This window comes from Syngnathus leptorhynchus, chromosome 14 (assembly GCF_054491065.1).
Source record: "Syngnathus leptorhynchus isolate UIUO chromosome 14, UIUO_Slep, whole genome shotgun sequence".
In the NCBI taxonomy this organism is placed as follows: domain Eukaryota; kingdom Metazoa; phylum Chordata; class Actinopteri; order Syngnathiformes; family Syngnathidae; genus Syngnathus; species Syngnathus leptorhynchus.
Window position 1 is genome coordinate 9,398,771 of NC_141208.1, and position 18,865 is coordinate 9,417,635.

An 18,865-nucleotide genomic window follows, 5' to 3' on the forward strand; every position below is an offset into this window, starting at 1 on the left:
GAGGGCAGCGATGGTTGTAAAGTCAAATTAAGGCAGTAACTGAGGGCATAAATGCAGATTGTTGGTATTTCTGCTATTTTCACATGATCATACGATAACCCAGATTCTTCCCTCCAGAGGAATAGTTTCAACCATTCTTGTCGTTTTCTAATTAGCCTCACAGTTTCTATTTCTTTGACTTTCAACCTTGAACCCCTCCCGATTTTGCTACATAAGTGATTGTTCCACAAAACAAAAAAATCTTCTTATTTATTCCATGATCAAACGCGGTAATTCTTCCCTTTTTGCGTGAACTTCTCCCTCCGGACTAATTTACGCTATTGTTACCATCTTGTCTGACAAATTAGGCACTGAGAACGACATAGAGGGAAGAAAAGAAAAAAGGGAAAAGGAGGGTAAAGCCACTGATAGCTACATTAGCATTTCACCCGCGGTTTGTAGGGCGGCTCAGGCAGAATTCAAAGAAGTGTTGATTTAGTGGAGCTTGGGAGGATTGAAGCGCCTTACACTGAAGGGTCATTGACTTTCGGGTCTGGATGTTGTTGTCTATTGAGGGGCAGGGGAGGGGGGGGATTTAGCACAGAACTCTTTCTTCTTCGTTTTTTTTTTTTTTTTTTAGATCTCCCAGTCCGGAATCTATTATTTACCAGAAACCAGTTTTATTTCTCCTTACATCTTCTTCTTCTCCTCCTTCTTTTTCTTCTTCCCAGCATTGATTGACACCTGGCTGCACCTGCATCAAATGTGAAAGTAAAGGAAGTTTCGGTTACTTGCGGCCTCGGAGTATTGAGCTTAGCGCTGTTAGGAATCGATGCCGGAGGCTAATTTTGGTGTACACCATCTCCTTGTCTGCATTCAGTGGACAGCGGGACATGACACAATAAGAGTATCGGGCAAGTTACTTCCAATTTTTTTCGGTTTGTTTTAAGCAAAACAAGCCAGATTTATTGGCATAGAGGTTTTTATTTATTTTTTTAAATTTTATTTTTAGCCATACTTTGAAGATGCTTTTAGCTATCAAACAAAAACCCTGTACTTACATCATGGGAGCAAAAATATTGCGATCAGCACCGCTTCGGTCATTCATGGTAAATATCATTGCTGGCGAGACCTCCGCCAATGCTTCCCATTAGCGACCTTCCTACCAAACCGTCCAGCTCGCCAAGGCAGAAATCCGCCCGTCGGCCCAATCCACCTCCGAGTCTACACTTGTTTTAACAAACATCTCGTCTGCTGTTGGTGGCCCCCGAAGACCAAGAGCGAGAGGCAATCTCGGGTAATTTAAAACCAATGTCGACTATCTCCCTCCATTGCGGCCAGCGTAGAGCTGCGGAATCCTGCGGCTTAAGCCCCTTAGGGACTGATAGGCCTTTTCACTCCGGCCCTATTTCACTTATCTATTGGCAGCTCCTGCCAAGAGCCATCTCTGCGCTGAATTGCATGTATATATATTATCTGTTTGGGGACTTTGAACTGCAGGAGAGGATTTAGACAATCAATCTCAATATCATTATCAATCACGTCTCGCTGTTTGCCACATCGATTTGCCAGGAAATAAAGAAGTCGGCACTGAACGTTTCCACCGGGTAATCTGCCGAGCTAAGCGGCCCGGCTCGCTCGTCGCCCGGCGTTTTGCAAAACAAAGTGATGTTTTGAGGTCTCTTTCAAAAATGCGCCGGGGAAATTCATTACTGAGAAGAAAGCCCTTCCAGCCCCGCGTTGTCAAAATGGCTGCGATCAACTTGATGAATGCACTTTCCAGTCGCGCAAAACATCACACGCAGCCTTCCCAGCCACTGACAATGACAGACAGCCTTCTACTCGTATATGAGACATTCTGACGGATGATTTTTTTTTTTTTTTTTTTGCTCGACTACTATTTTCTCAGTCAGATTCTTCTTAGGATCCTGCTGAAGTAATTGCAAATATGATGCTAATTAGCGCTTCCTAGAATTCCACACTGAGTGACCTCTCATCGGTTTAAAGAAAAATTAAATGTATGGTGTGTCATAATTTTTCATAGCTTGAAAGTTTGAGATGGTGATTTTGATTTTTGAAGACAACTTGTTTTGAGCTACAAAGCTACACTGTCTTTTTCAGGACTCCATGTCTTTCATATTTGTCCTCGACAAAGCTCCCCCCTCAGTCACGAGACGGCGTGTGCGAGGTATGCTGCATGCCGCATGCCGCATGCCGCAGTACAGCGCAAAATTTTCAAGGCAAAAAAAAAGAAAAAAAGTCGACTTTTTGTTACAGGTGCTGGAACAAAAGGCCTTTTAAGTCTGACTTGCGGGTGAAAATCTTTAGAAGAAATTGGCGGCGGCACGGAGGGGTAGACGTATTGATTGTGGCCTCTGGCTTCGTCCAGGAAAAAAGATGGATAGATTTCTTTTGAATGTACTCTGTGCAAGAATATAAAGACTGTTATGCGTTGGCACTCGGGTATAAATTGTTTGGTGGCACATCCAGCGGGCCTGCTGTTTTTTTTCTTTTTAGCTGGATGGCGACGGGGCGGATGATATTAACCACCCGTCGAGGGGGGTGGCATTCTGATGCCATTGATTGATGCCTTCATTTGCATGTGGGGCGTCTTCACCTCTTTCCACTGATGGATTGGGGCCACCGGAAAGTTTGTGTCATTTCTAGGTGACAAGATCCAGAAAAACGGATCACTAAAAAGCAACACTGGTGATTTTCCAACGACTGCCACCTTAATAGTATCAATCGAAGCCATTGCCAATGATTTATTGCTTGTTCACAATGGATAATTGTATAAATAATTGATAAATAAATAAACAACTCCCATAAATGTCTGCTCAGCTAATTTGCTTTTCTATTTGACCAGGTTTTTGTTTTTTGTGTACATGTGGCTTCTTCAGACAGAAAAAAATATTTTTAGCCACCTCACTGTTTCACCATTTCACAACGGTTTTGTAAATATCAGCGTGTACCACGCTCTTTGGTTTTGTGAAATCACGCATGATCACGTAAAAGGACTTAGGAAGCTCTAGCAGCACTAATGAAGGCTCTAGCAAAACTGTTAGCATGTTAAGAGAACTAAGAGAAAATGTCTGAATGCAAGAAATCCATCCATCCATTTTCTGAACTGCTTAGTCCCCACGGGGGTCACGGGCGTGCTGGAGCCTATCCCAGCCGTCATCGGGCAGTAGGCGGGTGATACCCTGAACTGGTTGCCAACCAATCGCAGGGCACACAGAGACGAACAACCATTCGCACTCGCACCTAGGGACAATTTGGAGTGCTCAATCGGCCTATCAAGCATGTTTTTGGGATTTGGGAGGAAACCGGAGTGCCCGGAGAAAACCCACGCGGACAACATGCAAACTCCTCACAGGGAGGGCCGGAGGTGGAATCGAACCCGCACCCTCCTAACTGTGAGGCGGACGTGCTACCCAGCGCACCACCGAGCCACCCTGCAAGAAATCCCAAACGATCAAATTACTTTGTGGGTGTTGTGTAAAACACGAGTACAGAGAATAATGGTATTTAAAATACACTTTGCTTGAAAGGCCGTTAGCTTAATGCTAACACACATAATTGGAAGCACCATGGCGTTGGCACAAATGGACTCCACCATTTAATATCATCTTACCCGACCAATACTGTGAATGAACAATTTGCCTCGATCCCAGAAAACTGGATTCCTGTATTATTCTGTCTACTTTGAAGACAGCGAGCGACACTGATTCATTATTAAATGTGAAGAGTTCATTTGAAATGACCCCCACCCCTCCCCCAAAAAATTATTCTTTTTGATGACTTTTTCTTCCCGCTCGCCATCTTCTCCTCCCCTTTCCCCGCCGAGTCAGAATACATTTCGCCACTGGCCGACGCCATCGATTTTGAATATCAACCCTAACCGATAAAAGCCACCTCTTTTGTACGCGGTCGTGCTGTGAGAGGACGGTGGGCGGCCTCGGGAGATGCGGGGAGGCGAGGCAAAGGATCTTGGAACTATTGAGTGCAAATATTGATGGAAGCCAGCCAGTGGCACCGAAGCCGCGGCCAAGGAATCATGTAAATGTCCGCCGACTTGCATCTTGGCAACGCATATATTTGTATTTATTTCAAACTCTGAGTATAAAGTACATGCTCTTTTATTCTTAGTGGAATTTTGTGAAGGTAATGGAGGAGGTATTCATAATATCCATGTGTGAATTTAGTTTGTTGGATTCACTTTTTTTTCATTTTTTAAATGATTGTTTTGAATTTCCTGGAATGCTTCCCATTACTGTGTTATGGATGTCTGTGGCTAATCTGCCAATTGTAAAAATTGAATCTCAAAATGTTTCCATGGCAAATTGTGGTATTAATAATACAAAATTTTTTATGTATTATTTGAATTTTTCTGTACAAATTATTCATTTTGAATGTCATTTCAAAGCCATTACAGTGGCAGTGGAGATATTAATAATCTCCATTGAGAATTGTCATTGCTATTCACCATTTTAAAGACTTAATATTTATTCTAATCTTTCCATAGCAACAATAAAGTTATTTAATAAATTCCAATCCAAATATAATTGTCAGCCAAAAGAAAGAAATACAAAAAAATCAAACTCAAAATATTTTTATTTTTCTTCATACACATGACTGTTGCTCATATTATGCTTTTGAGAGCAAGTGCTTTTGTTGCCAACAATATCCATCTAAAGTTAGCTTGCATAAAGTCACGTTCTTTGCTTTAATGACCACAAAAAATATCCCGTGGACCATTCCTCAACATGTTACCTCTGACACTTTGGCATTTTGTATGTCTGCCCACCCCACCACCACAGCCCAAAGCAGACAAGTTGGCAAATAAATCATTAGCGGCTGCCCTATACAGCTGGATATTAATTATCTTGTGATCGCCGCTCATTTGCACGTTGTACTGAAAATGTCACAGCTGAGATGAATTGGAAAACATGGAGAAGAAAAAAGTAAAAAAGCACATCAGCTTGTAGCCTTTATGCTGCAGAATGTCAGAAGAGATGACATATTGTTTTGGTTTGCCGTCTCACAGCAACAGTGGATCAGGAACATGGAAAGTTGGGTGGATTAATGTGGTCTTATGTGGGTTTTATTTTTGTTTTGTTTTTGAGGGGGGGTCGATTTGTACCTCTAATGAAAGCCCATTTCTGAAAGGAAAAACAGCTCAAGTACTCCACGTGGCCTTCAAGGTCCCCGGAATAAAAGGCTGTATGTAAGAATCGATCATGCCAGTACAATAGCGTCACAGCAATAATGCTAGGGGGGGAAAAAAAAAAAAGATCAAAAAGGCGCATAGGTTTGAGTGTTGATGCAGGAAGTCTGAACCAAATTACGGCAACTTTCCTCTTTGTGGATTATTTCAATCATTGACCAATCATGTCGTGGACTATTTTTGGAATCGTTGTTACTCTTCATTCTGTTTTGGAAAATGGTGATTACAAAGAATAACTACAGAGAGGATCGAGAGCATGAATCATTTAATGCAAAGATTGTGCAAGCTCGTTGTGGACTATTTTTTTAACTGTAGCTTAATTTTCCCATTTTTTTATTTCAAATATACAAGTCGGGTGATGGTTATCGGGCATAATTGGCGACAGGGTCAATTGTTTTAAAAACTACTAAATATATGATGACAACTAACTCATAAATAATGACTCAAAATAGATTTTCTGTGTATGATAATTTGGCAAGGTGCTTGACCAAAATTACTTTGGGTATTTTCTAGTTGTGTTTATTTTCTGTCTTGATTTTAAATTCCTTATCTTTGTCACAGGTGACTGTAACTTTGCAAAACCTCTGGCAGCGTGTGGCTACAGCCAAGGCAAAGACGATGACCTGGACTGGGAGCAAGTGAATGCACAAGAGAAGACTTCCTCTGATCCATGGATGCCCTCAGGTAAGGATGGAAATGCTAGTATTTTAATTTTGTTTTTTATGTGAAGTTTTGTTTTGGTTTTCATATTTTGTTTTTTTTTGTGCAAAAAAGTGAGCCGGTCATTTATTATTGGGTGTGTATAATCAATTTTCAAAATAATTATTATATTATTATAATATAAAAAATAAAAGTGATATTCTGAGAAACGGCATTTGATTGCCCACTGAAGTTGTCGACACGAGTTTCCATGAGTGAAAATATTCTTTGTCTGGTATCCACCTTTTCCAGTCTCAATTGTTGCATTGCTAGGCCACAATGGATTTTCAATATCAATCTGCTGCTAAAAATGTTTTGTGTCAAATGTGGCAAGTGGTCAAGGCTCAGTGATGAACAGATCACCACATTTATGAGCATTTCTTTTTTTGAAAAACATTTCAAGTGGCGATGCCTTCAATTACCCCCCTGTCGATGCACAGCCATGGGTCGGGATAACAATCTCTTGCGAGAGGTCATTTTCGCTGCAATTCCTAAGTATGGGTGAAGAGTGAGGCGGTAATCGGAGGTGAGATAGCTTTTTACGCCACCCCAACGCCTTCGGAGCGTAAAACAATTCCAGCATTCAGGCACGCTGTCTTTCTCCATCCCTTTCAGAGTGGTCAAAATGGAGGAGGTGGAGGTGACAATTTGACATGACAGGTTGAGTGCTGAGGAAGATGCTAATTAGGCTGCGGTGGAAATGAACAAAAAGGACAAGCTCAATCGGTGGGGCGGTGCTTCAAGTCTGCACGGAATGGCTTTTTAATCGGCGGTGGTGAATTTCAATTTAGACCAAGCATGAGGTGTTCATGTGACTGCGGATTATTTCAAATTGGTCTTTTATTGTGCAACATGGGCATTTTGATTAGCAATTGCTGAGTTGTCATCGCAGGAATTAAGACAGGTATATTGTGAACACAAATAAATACATTTTGGTTTCCGGGCTCATCGCCTCTTGTGAAGTAATGTCAGAGCGGAAACAAACTGATGTCAGCAAAGCTAGTTAGCTGGTTAGCTAACATGGTTAACTAGCATCTGCCTCAGTAGCGAGTTATTTCACCATTTGTAGACACGAGAACTCTCGCTGCTGATTGGAAATATTTGGCGTCATAATAATACAGAATATGAACATCACCTTGAATTTGTTGAAGAGTGATAAGTGACAATGTGATTTAAATGTGATATCATATTGGCGGTAATGCTTCTTCTAGTGGCGACTCTTCACGAGCATGAACCGCATATCCTTCCTCAACCAGGATTCAGAAAATAAAGTCTGAGTTACTGCCCCCTGTCTACCTGCCAACCTTTTATGATTTTAGTTCTGTTATATCTATTTTGCCAAATGGTTGATATTTAACTGGCAAGTGATGTAGTAACATTAATCACAACGTGTTTTAATTATCGTTAAATTTAGAACACGTGCGTGGTGTTTATCTGTTGGTCACCCTCTTCGGAATTCTGCCGTGACCTTTTGCCCAGCCTCCCTGTGCCCTGACATTAATCAAAAGTGGAAAGCAATTTCTTCTTAACATTTGGCCACACATGGCAAACGGGGTTCTGGTTAAAATTAGCGAGGGCTCTGCTAATTGACCGTGTCACCGAGGGTAGACCCGACATAATCGAGGCCCGGCGCAATCCATCCTTTGGCGAGGAAAACAACATCCATCACCGGCTTTGTTAGAACATGAAAACTTTGTCGTTCCATTAGTGCCATTCCTCAGGTGTCTGGCAGTGTCTGTGCATTTTAAGCAGAAACGTGGCCTTGGAGTGACTACAATGCATTCTAATTAATTCTAGCATGCGCCTCACTGATGGAAAGGCTCACATAATTAAAATTGATCGACTTATTATAATTTTAAATATCACTATAGGGAGCCCATGTGGCTGGTACAAGGAATGAGGAGGTTGTATGGACCTGAAGTAGAGTTTAACCTCATGCCCGACAGCCATTTACATACATGCACTTCATCATGCTTTGCTGTGGACTTTTGATTGTAGATGACTTCCAATTATTCTATTTTGTTCTATTATGCAAGGTGAATGCATAAATTATTTCCAGTGTTCATGATTTTTTGTATTTTGCTCAGTCACGGTCCAAACAAGTAACTGGTGAGCGTGATTATTTGTCATTTTAGTCATGTAATGTGTGTAATTTATTTTTATGATTTGTACATGTACATTTTTATTGATTCAAGAGTTTTTATTCACCATGTTTGAGCGTGCCAAACAACGAATTTGACTTCGATACATCACAGCCTCTGTTCAACATTTAGGTGACTAACAAGACTCAGGACATGTGAAAAATGACAAATATTGTCAAACATACATATGCATACACAAACACACAATATACGCTTATGTTGTGGGACTTTTGGAGAGGTTCCACTGTTGTCTGTAAAAAGAACCTCATTCTGCCAGTCCTGCACTATTGTTTTAGGTGTCACTATCCAACAAGGCAACAAAGGACCTGACCAGTATGCTCAATTGGCCGGCGTGCAACATATTTAGAGCGAGACAAGAAGTCATTAAGCTGGAGCTGCACTTTCCGTTGTGCCCAGCATAAGACACAAACCCTAATTAATCTCAGTTTGAGACTCTTCCACCGTCCTTTTTTGCTGTGATTCCTTGAAATGAGCCCCAAGGGAGGGCCGGGGAGGCTGCAGTTTTTGGAGAGTCAGCTGGGATTCTCTTTTCAAAAGCCGCGTCCTCCCCAAATAAATAAAAATAAAAGACAGGGGTGGTATTAACGGTCTTCGAATTGGTCCGAGTCACCCTATAGATGCCCAAGCATGTAATCAGAGCTGCAGGGAGGCATAAACAAGGCCATTTGCCAGTCACATGTAGCAATTAGGAGGATAACGCATCGAAGCAAACAACCAAAGGGACGGAATCACTTGTCACATTTCCTTCGTACCAGGGGTTGGATGACAGTGTTCACTACGCAAGTTTGATTTACACCACATGGGTGACACCATTTGCAAATATGTTTACTTGCAGAGTATATTAATTTGAAAATAAAAAAATAAACATTATTATTTGGTTATTTGTAAAAGATTTTTTTTACTGTATTTTACTAAACTACATTCTCTAAAACTATGTCAAAAATATGGTGACATCATCACCATAAGTAGGTCAAACTGGATTGACTTAAATAAATTCTACCCAGTTGAATATCAATAGTTTGTAACTACAAATAATGTAGAAAAATATTAAATAATAATATTGAAAAGTATTTGAACCCCAAAAAAGTCTTATTCATTCATTTGCTGAACTGCTTATCCTTGCTTTTTGTACTTTACGATTTGTACCAATCTCAATAGAACAGGTTGTCCCTTACAACAGGTTGTCCATTGTTGTTTTGGATGTACTTTGAAGTGAACGAGCAACGAGGGACGACGGGAAGGGCATCCTGAATTGAATCAGAATTCAAATCACATCAGCCAAAGATGGGATTTGCCGCCGTGGGACGCAGAGGAGGAGGGAGGGAAGTCTTGGCCTTGGGGGTGCGCTCTGTTTCACAAAATAAACTAATTGCTTTTAGAGCCATTCACAGGTTTGTGTGAGGTCCCGCCGCAGAGTTGGCAAGGTTAAGGAGAAAGCCCATTATCCGATTAGAAGACCAAACGCAACGTCAAATTATGTCATCTTGATACATTTGTGGATTAATTCCCGTGTGGGGACACACGCGGTGATATTTGAGACGTTTGTGCATGCATATGGAGCCGCGGCAAACTGGATTTGGACAAACGGGATTAAGACGGCAAGAACACTGTAATGTTACCGTGGAGGACTTCTTTGCATATTCCAACTTCATTGTATGCACAAGTTTGTGAAAGTCTGTCATGGAATGTAATAGGGGTGAATTGTTGCCCGCCAATGACGGAAGCAGGCGGGATCGGTGGTCCTGATTGACGCTTTGAGGTGTCTTTTCATCGGGGCCACCTTTCATGTTGGGCCATATTAGCAGCCGGGCCATTTTGATGGCAGGCATGCAGGACGGACAGACGGCCTCGTCTTCATTGACATTTCCCGAGTGGCAACTGCACTTTTCTGCCGCCGCGACCTCTCAGAATTTTATGAGCAAATGAGAGCTGCGAGGCTTTCGGGGTTTCAAAAGCGGCCCTTCATTTTCATTCAAGCCCTCCTCATCCCCGCCACCGCACACATAATGATTTTCTCAGAGTTCAGGACCTGAGCACCGGAAAAATAATGAGTCCACGTCTTTATTGCAAATTATATCTTCTGCTCTGAGCGTCATTTGCTTTCAAATTCAACTAAACACCTTCTAACTGTAGACTTTGATCATTGCAATTACATTTTTTAAATCTTTATTGTGGCATATGAACGCAGCGTTTTCGTATTTGGACTTGTGGAAATACTGTATCAAATAAGAATCATGCATAAAATGACACTCATTGATACTATATCATAAATACATTCTCTCTCTGAATTGATTATTTGTCCCCATCTGTTTGACAAACATGTCAATCATGATTAAACCTTATACATTTTTTAATGCTTGCCTTTGGAAAGTGTATCAAGACAGCAAAAAAGATGCACAATCTTTATTTTGTCGCACCCCTGCTTGCCATAGTTAGTTGATGCAATTCAACACAATTCAGTCCTATATAGTAAAGGTCTCTAAATAGGTCAGAATCAACCAAAGTTGGGCAATAAATCAAACGACACAAAACAGAATTCTAAGGCTGGTTGTAATCTTGTGTAGCCCCTCAAATTTTCTTTTCATTCCAAATTGTACAATTTCAGGACTAGCAAGATGGTGTCCAGGCATCACTTTTTTATTCAATAGGGCTATGGCCTGACTAAATGAAGCTCCTCCTCTTACTTCAACACAGTTCCTTAACACCAAGATGGTGCCAAATTTGACTTGTTCAGCCTTGGGAAAGACGTGGACTTCACAGTGCTAGATTAAATCATTAGTGGCAGTAAATTAGCAAACAAGTAATGGGTGAGCAAACAGGAAAGAAGAGAATTCAACCCCCCAAAAACCCCAAACGTTTTCCTGTCAATTAATTACCATCCAAGTACTATCACCTTCGCCATTTTGTCTTCCGCCCCTGTGACCACGCATACTGTGTGGACTCGCCACAACCACCACCAGCTAATTAGCCAGCAAAAGCACACGAGTGAAAGATAATGACACTGATCTCAATGTCGTGCTAGGTGTATTTTTCCTTTTTTTTTTTTTTGCCTTTACTGGTGGCGTGTTGAAGATCAATTAAAAATGGAGCGCACTCTCAAGGCTGCCTCACTCGGGTACTCGGGCCATCAGATTTCTTATTATTACAAATGTAGGCCACCTTCACCTTCCATTACAATCACGAGGTGCAGAACACATAGTGAGGCTATGAAAAATGAATTAGATTAGAAAATGAAGTGTCCCTGACGTTAATGTTGCTACTCTACACATGTGAGTGTGAGAAACTGAAAAGAAATGTGGATCTTTGAAGTTTGATGGCGGGGGGTCTTTGATTTAGTTCATCAATCAATGTTTAGTTCTATCAAATTCACATGAAGTTCATTGTGGATTAATCTCAGCCCAATAATCGATTGATACGTTTTAATGCTTGTTGATTAGTTTAATCCAAAATGACTACCCAAACATCAAAATAATGTATCCTCTAAATATAGAGCGACCGAATATTGACATTAGCATGCTTATGATAGTTTTGCGACATGAAGATCAATACAGTAATCCCTCCTACTTCGCGGGGGTTACGTTCCAGACCCACCCGCGAAATGGGAATTTCCGCGAAATAGAAACTAGATTTTTTTGAGCTATTCTTGGAAGATATTCTATTTTTATCGCTGACATCAACCAGCTCGCTGCTAGGGGACTTTCATATCAATGGACTGTGCGCTCCGCATTCATGCCTTAGCGACGAGACTAACAGTGTATTGCTATGTCCAGATGAAGGCCACCGCCGGTGGAGAGTGTTATATCTTTACTATTTTCCAGGTTCTGATGTAGCAAGCATGGTTCGGACAACGACGTGATGGATACTGCTTTATTCCTTTCATCACAGTCAGTTCACTGGCCGTACATCACAACACTGAACGTCCCCGAAGCTCCCCCTCCCACATCCGGGGTTTTCCCACTACGGAACATGAGTTAGTCCAAAATATACAACATCTAAATATACAACAGAGAGAACGCCCTGAAGTCACATGTGACGATAAAGTATACTGTACTGACTCTTTAATTTATTCATTTCAAAACAAGAAAACGACTTTTAAACATAAGCTATCATTATTAAAGGAAAATGAAGAAACTCAAGTGGCCGCGAAACCTCGTGAAATGATGAAATTTCTGCGATAAAATCATTAATTTATTTTTGAAAACCCGCGATACAGCGAAGCCGCGATAGTTGAAGCCGCGAAGTAGGAGGGATGACTGTATATAATTTTAACTATGGAGATGGGACAATGCTGTAAAAGAATCATGCAAATTTCACTGGGAAATATAAAAACATAAAATAAAGATTGGTTCTCTGACAAACATGTCCACCTAATGTGCTATTATTTATTCATTAAGAGGACTTTTTAAAAAACTAGGGGTGTACGCCTGTGATATTTTCCTTCCTATTTACCAAACAAGAAGTGCTTTGCTGCTGTGATCGAGTGTCAGCGTTGACATTGCAACATGAGCCCCAACTCCACAATTCATCAAGTCCTCTGGAGGTGTTGATGCCTCACCTCACCACATGGCAGATGGCTAAGTATTAATAACCTAATATCGGCCGTCAGCCGACACCTGAAACGCGTCAAAGTCGGCCGCTTGTTGGGGCTTTGCTTCCTGTATCAGAAATAATGATATGGCTTTAATCAGAACGCGGATGAGAATAATGAGCCGCACACCGGCAACCGTAATTATGGTGGCCTCACTCATTAGGGGCACTTACCGCTGTCACCGTATTTGGATCCAAATACTCAGCTAGCCTCGGGTTCCAACCAGATGGCCATTCCCAACCTTCTCCGTCTCTCCTGAGCTGTGCTGCACCTGTTGCATAACTTATTCATCAAACACCCCCCCCCCCCCAAAAAAGGGATTTTTTTTTTTTTTTAGCTTGCTCTGGGTCATCTCTGGAGCTGTTTCATCTTGCGATTTGTTCGGTTGCCATGGAAATTGCCCGGCGGTGGCGGTGCAGAACGTACATTCTTGAGTAGCACAATTTATTTATTTCCATTAAAATAGAGCATCCGCTGAAGAGAATAACCAGTCTAATCGTTTTTAAGGCAGGGGTGTCAAACTCGTTTTTGTCGCCGGCCGCATTGTAGTCATAGTTTTCCTTGGAGGGCCATTATGACGATCAACGTCTTCTACTGTATATACATACAGTATAGGCCACTAAACAAACTGATGAATAAGTAGTTTTGAAATCAGAGACTAGTAAAATCGGTTCAAATAGTTTAAAAAGATGAATGGTAATAAAAATTGCTAGCAATAGCTAAGTGAATAGAGATGCAAAATTTTTCTTCACGGGCCACATAAAATTATGTGGCGGGCCGTATCTGGTCCCCGGGCCTTGAGTCTGACAGCTATGTTTTAAGGTAATTAAATTTTACTCTCAGAACCCTAGGGCGGTATAGCAACATAAGATGTGATGGCCCTCAACAAAAAGGGGCCGGCCAATTCAAATTCCTCGAATTGCAGTCCTGAGTGGCTCTTTAACACCAAGCAAGCAACTTCCAGGGGTGGATTTTCAAATCCTTCTAGTGGCTCTCTACTCAACCTAAGATCTGAAGATTATGGTGTTAATTTTAAACTTATGGTCATCTGTGACATGAATTGAACATGCAGTGCTTCTCAAGAATCATCTTATCGTTTTAAATTAAAGCCATAATTATTGCGGAATACAGAAAGCTGCTACATAAGTCTGCATAGATGTCCCAAGAATAGAGTGGCTTAATGAGAAAATGCTCTTATCTCTTGATATATTGACCTCTCCGACTATTACCATTAATAAGAATACAAAACAGGCCATCCTAAAGATGAAAGATATTCGTGGCGACAGTTTTCCTTTCGCGAGTGAGCAAGAGCAAGTGATGGGAAATCAATATGTGCCCCCCAATTTAGATTTTATTGCTTGGGTTGGATATTAAAAGTTAAACTAATGCCCCCCGTGTGGTTGCCAATAAAACACAAGTGAGAAATATTATGCTGGCAGACTGACAAGACGACACATTTGTTTTTGTCGTCGTCCGAAGCGAGGCTGTGCGAGGTGGAGCCGAACGTTTCGAATCTCTGTTGTTAAAGTCAACATCTTGCGACAGGCTTGGACGCGCCGGCGCTAAAAAGGGGGCGAATGACGCCGAGTGCATCAGGCGCCCTCGGCCCGCCGCTCTCTCACAATAGCCTGTTTGTTCAGTCAATGAGTCGAGCGCGCGCCGCTTGTCTTGTTGTGCCGCGCTTGTGACGCTCGACGATTCCATCTGTCTCTGACTCGAGATAACGAGCGGGTGGGGTGGAGGGATTCTGTCATGTTTACACGACCAAGCCGGAGTTTAGGGGAGGCGTAGAAGGGAGCCACAGTTGACAGAATCCTCTACTTAGTCCCCCCCCCCCACCCACCCCAAGCCGGGTTCCCTGAGCAGCAAGTCGTAAAAAGTCTCGAGATGCCATGCCCGTAAAGAGACAGAATATCTAACATTTTGGCCAGAAGAAACCATTTTAGATGTTTTCCATTTGGACGTTTCCAGGGGTCCTTCAGGTGAATGCTGCCCAAAGATTTGGTCCAATCACAACCAAATTTGATGTACTTGCACTAGACAGATTAAGAGAACTTGAGGTTTTGATTGTTGTGTGTGGGCAGAATAATGACAAAAAAATGATGACTCACCATGAAAACACTCCCACCAAGCCAGTTGGCAACATGAGATGTATATCACGAGAAGAGGCCATGTCTAAACAGACACAGCAAGTCTGCCATTTTAGTTTGAAGCTAATATCTTTTTTACCCCTCTTTTTTTCTTTTTTAACTCATTCACTGCCATTGATGGCTATAGACGTCAAATGCCCATTGTGCTGGCAGTGAATGAGTTAATATTATCTTATACTAGAGATTTTGTCTGATCGTTACCAAATTTGGACTCCATTTATTGGGGTCTCTTGTTATCTACATTGCAGGTGCAGCCTTTATGATGGTCAACACTTCTGGACGTTTTTCTGGGCAGAAGGCTTCAATGCTCACCCCCAAGTTACGGGAGAACGACACCCACTGCGTCATCTTTCACTACTACATCGGCGGGCGGGACAACAGCCACCCGGGCCACCTCAACGTCTACATCAAAGAGAACAACAGCCCTCTGGGCACGCCCGTGTGGAACGTGTCCGCCCCGGCGTCTCGCGCTTGGGGTCAGGTGGAGCTGGCCGTCAGCACCTACTGGCCCAACTTCTACCAGGTGAGGAAACCCCCATCTTCTCTATTTGCCTTATATGACAAATAAAAAGACAGGGCTTTTGTGGTGACTCCAAAGTCATTAAAGCCTCTTAGCAAGACCAAGGCAGCAGACGGCCCTTCTTTTGAGGAGCCCCAAAAAATAGTGTCCCATTGAAAATACCTCGTATTGTTTCAGAGGCTACCTCTGTATCCATGGTAATCCGTTAGCCGGCTCCTCCATCTCAAGCCTATTTCTGAAACTCATTTTCACTTACCGGTGCGCATCAGCGACGGCCGGGGCAGGGTGATTTCACACTCGCCTTCCTATTAGTCTTTCGCCAGGCTTGTTCCCCGAGCCCACCAAATGTTAATTGATGCAGAGAGACCCCGTAACCTCCAGACGGTAAGGCCGGCTGCTCCGTCGGTGAATTATTTCATTATGTGCTAGGTGGGCGGTAGTGAAGAGAGGAAACCAAAGGCAGCCTGATAGTTCGGTTAACAAGGGACACCGCTGAGTTTCTCGCTGTCGAAGACAAGATAGGAGAGGGCACTTAATGAGAGGTCCGCGGACACCAGAGAGCGAGAGGCAACAGTTGAGAGCTTCTGCAGTAGCCTTATGAGACAATTTAATGCAATTACAATCAGATTGAAACTTTTGTAAATTATTTAGTAACTTGGTGGTTTTATTGATAGGTGAATTTAAGTCTCTATTGAAGGCCCAGGTCCGCCACCGACAAAAGACTGTGTACCTGTTCCTGTGGATGCTTTGTACCTGTACCTGTGGGGATGTGCATCTCATAAAGAATTGTTTTGAATGATTTCAAATTAATTTTACATTTCTCTTGAAAATTAAGAGCTTTTGAAAAATTTTTGCTATTGCCACCTGTAGAAATAGCAGTCATGAGAGTGTCTCTCATTTATTACCGTGAGCGTTTTAAGGTCGCCAAGGAGAGCAAACACATACACATATGGCAAAGAATCTTCTAAGTTTTGTCCACTCCTAATGAAGGCTAAACGTAGTCCTACACAATAGACAAATGTCTCAGAGCTTTTGACGACCATCTATTCGGAAGACAACTGAGAACAGGTTCCTCTGGAGCAAATGTGACTAGGTGAATATTTCTAATGTGAAAGGTGGCAATTATCATGATTAACTGGCAAGGAACAATCACATTAGAATAATTATATGGCCCAATTTTGCACTATTTGTAGAACAAACTATGAATCGAAAATGAAGCGTGTCTGCCCTAGCGCTGCGTGATGGAACGGCAAGGGTAATGATCCCCATCCAACCCGCAGCCACAAAAGCGTTTAAAACGGTCGATAATTACCAACACGCCGCTAATTACGGCTATCTTTAATTGCCTGCTAACCTACACAATTGTCAAAGGGAAGCCACCTGATTCTTAATTATTTTTTAATTATCAGCAAGGCTTCTTAGGCTGTCACGCCAAGGAGATTGGCTAGGTCATCCAGAAAACTTTGAATTCTCGTGCAATTACAACAATTTTTGGTCATGTGCTGAGCTGTCGTGCGCTGTGAAAAAGCCCCACGTGCTCATCCTTCTTGATTTCAATACAGTGGGGCCAATGGCCGAGCTAATCAATCCCACTGTAATGTACTACTTAGTAACATCCCTTGGCGTGTGGGGTGACGGCAGCATTGGTGTGCCACCCGTCCCTCTGACAAATGAGGGAGTTGAACTTTTTCCGGCGACATCGTTTGCGGCTCGCGATTACCCCTCGCGAATACGAGGTCAGGCCCAATTATGCCGGGCGCTATCATTGACGCCGGAATCAATTATATCGGAGCTATTAAGACGGGTTGACTGATGTCTGTTGCGCAAACAAAAGGATTTCAATTAGGCAGCCGGGTCCAGTTCATTTGTCTGATGGCAACGCGCAAAGTGCTCTGCCTTTTAATTTCCTTAAATTAATCTGTAATGAGGCCATCATTGGCAGCCCAGATATTTGCGTTCATATTTTGTGCGGAATTAATAATTAGACAGCCTTATCTGAAGGCATCCGGCCTCCCCGATGACAATGAGCTAGCGCGTGTGGAGGCTGCAAAAGGAATCCGAGATGCTCAGTGAAAGCCTTGGGACAGCATTTCAGTGCAGCGTCTTAAAGCAGAAACATGCCCAGTTCTAGCGTATGTATGAATGTATAGGTGAATGGAATGCAGGACATGTGTAAAGGAGTCAGCTTGCCCCACCCTGAGATTGGCAAGGCGCGGACATTCTGTTTCCTTTTTTATCACAAGCAAGTGAATAACTGACATTGTGCAGGGACACACCCTCAAACAGGCCTGTGGAGCCTTTTTTTTTTTTTTAACCCAGCATCTCATGCAATAGAAACGGGATGACATGGCTTTCCACATGACACTGCTGCATGCTTTATTCAGAATTTTGGTCAGTCAGATCAACACTTGACATAGCAGCTGTGCAAATTAGTCATCAGACAAATGCCATAATGCTACCGCAAGCAAATCTTTTTACCCCACCTCTCAACAAATTTTCCCAAACCCCAAAGCACTAGTCCCTGATTTACGAGTTGAATTAATTCCGAGACCACAGTTGCAACTCAAATCAATTTCCCGACTAAAATGAATCCGTTACCACATATTTTGTTTATTTTCCAAAGAAAAATTGCAATATATTTTTAATCTCAATAAAGACATTATAAAATCCAATGGAAATAATTTAAAGCGATGGTTTTAAAAAAGTATAATTTAAGCATTTATGTGTCAATCAAGTTAGTTCTGAACATCCACAGCCTTGCTTATTTTTTCAGAACACTTTTTTTGTATATACGCATGACTTTTGAAATGCAACTCCAATGCAATCCGAATGACCTTGCGCAAGTAAACCCAATGGAAACTGGATTACGTACCAAAAAGAAATAGAACTGATAGTCTTCCACGTGACACTGCACATCAGCTTGGACATATTACAAAAATAATGCAATTCACTCGCTCTCCTAAGCACTCAGGTAGCTTCTTATTTTTTTATGGCCCGCCTTATGAGTCTTCTCTCTGCTCCCCCAGATCGTGTTCGAAGCCGTAACCTCTGGGCAGCGCGGCATGCTGGCCATCAAAGACGTCCTGGTCCAAGGCCATCAGTGCAGTAAGTCCCGCCTTTTCTTCTTCTCCATCATAAAACATCATCAAGAAGCCATTGTCCCTTGCATGACACCCTTCCCAATATACACTGTTGTTCTCTTCAAGGCCCACTCGTCAAACAAAGGACAGCGAGAAAACGTTCTCCTTGTAGCTCCCTTAAGATTTACGAGCATACGGTTTGCCCGGGATGTCAGAGCGAGAGATTATAGAGGCGAAAAAAAAAAGTTGAATGAAAAACAAATACCATCTTGATTCTTTCATCCCTGAAGGATCTTCAGCGAAGCTGCTCATCTCTCAGGCGTTAAAATTCCTGTTGGTATGCTACAAGTAGCGGTATATTTAGGACTTCACATTTTGGGCTGCTGCTGCTTTTGGGACAGTGAAACCTTGTTAGCATTGTGCAATGTATCTGTGTGCTTTTGAGTCCAGGTGGGAAAGT

The 18,865-nt window shown here is 42.3% G+C and overlaps 1 protein-coding gene across 8 annotated transcripts in view; it reads left to right on the forward strand.

Moving 5' to 3' along the window:
• The window catches only part of LOC147046531 (receptor-type tyrosine-protein phosphatase mu), a 107,344-nt gene that overhangs the window by 19,044 nt on the left and 69,435 nt on the right, over positions 1–18,865 (forward strand). For 6 of the 8 annotated variants that reach the window (XM_085930281.1, XM_085930283.1, XM_085930282.1 and 3 more), the window contains exons 1-4: positions 4,995–5,202; positions 5,768–5,890; positions 15,054–15,328; positions 18,352–18,430. In XM_085930281.1, coding sequence (XP_085786407.1) covers positions 4,995–5,202; positions 5,768–5,890; positions 15,054–15,328; positions 18,352–18,430 — 685 coding nt within the window. Of the gene's footprint in view, positions 1–4,994; positions 5,203–5,767; positions 5,891–15,053; positions 15,329–18,351; positions 18,431–18,865 lie in introns of those variants that run through there. The other 2 variants (XM_085930288.1, XM_085930287.1) reach the window with 2 other exon arrangements.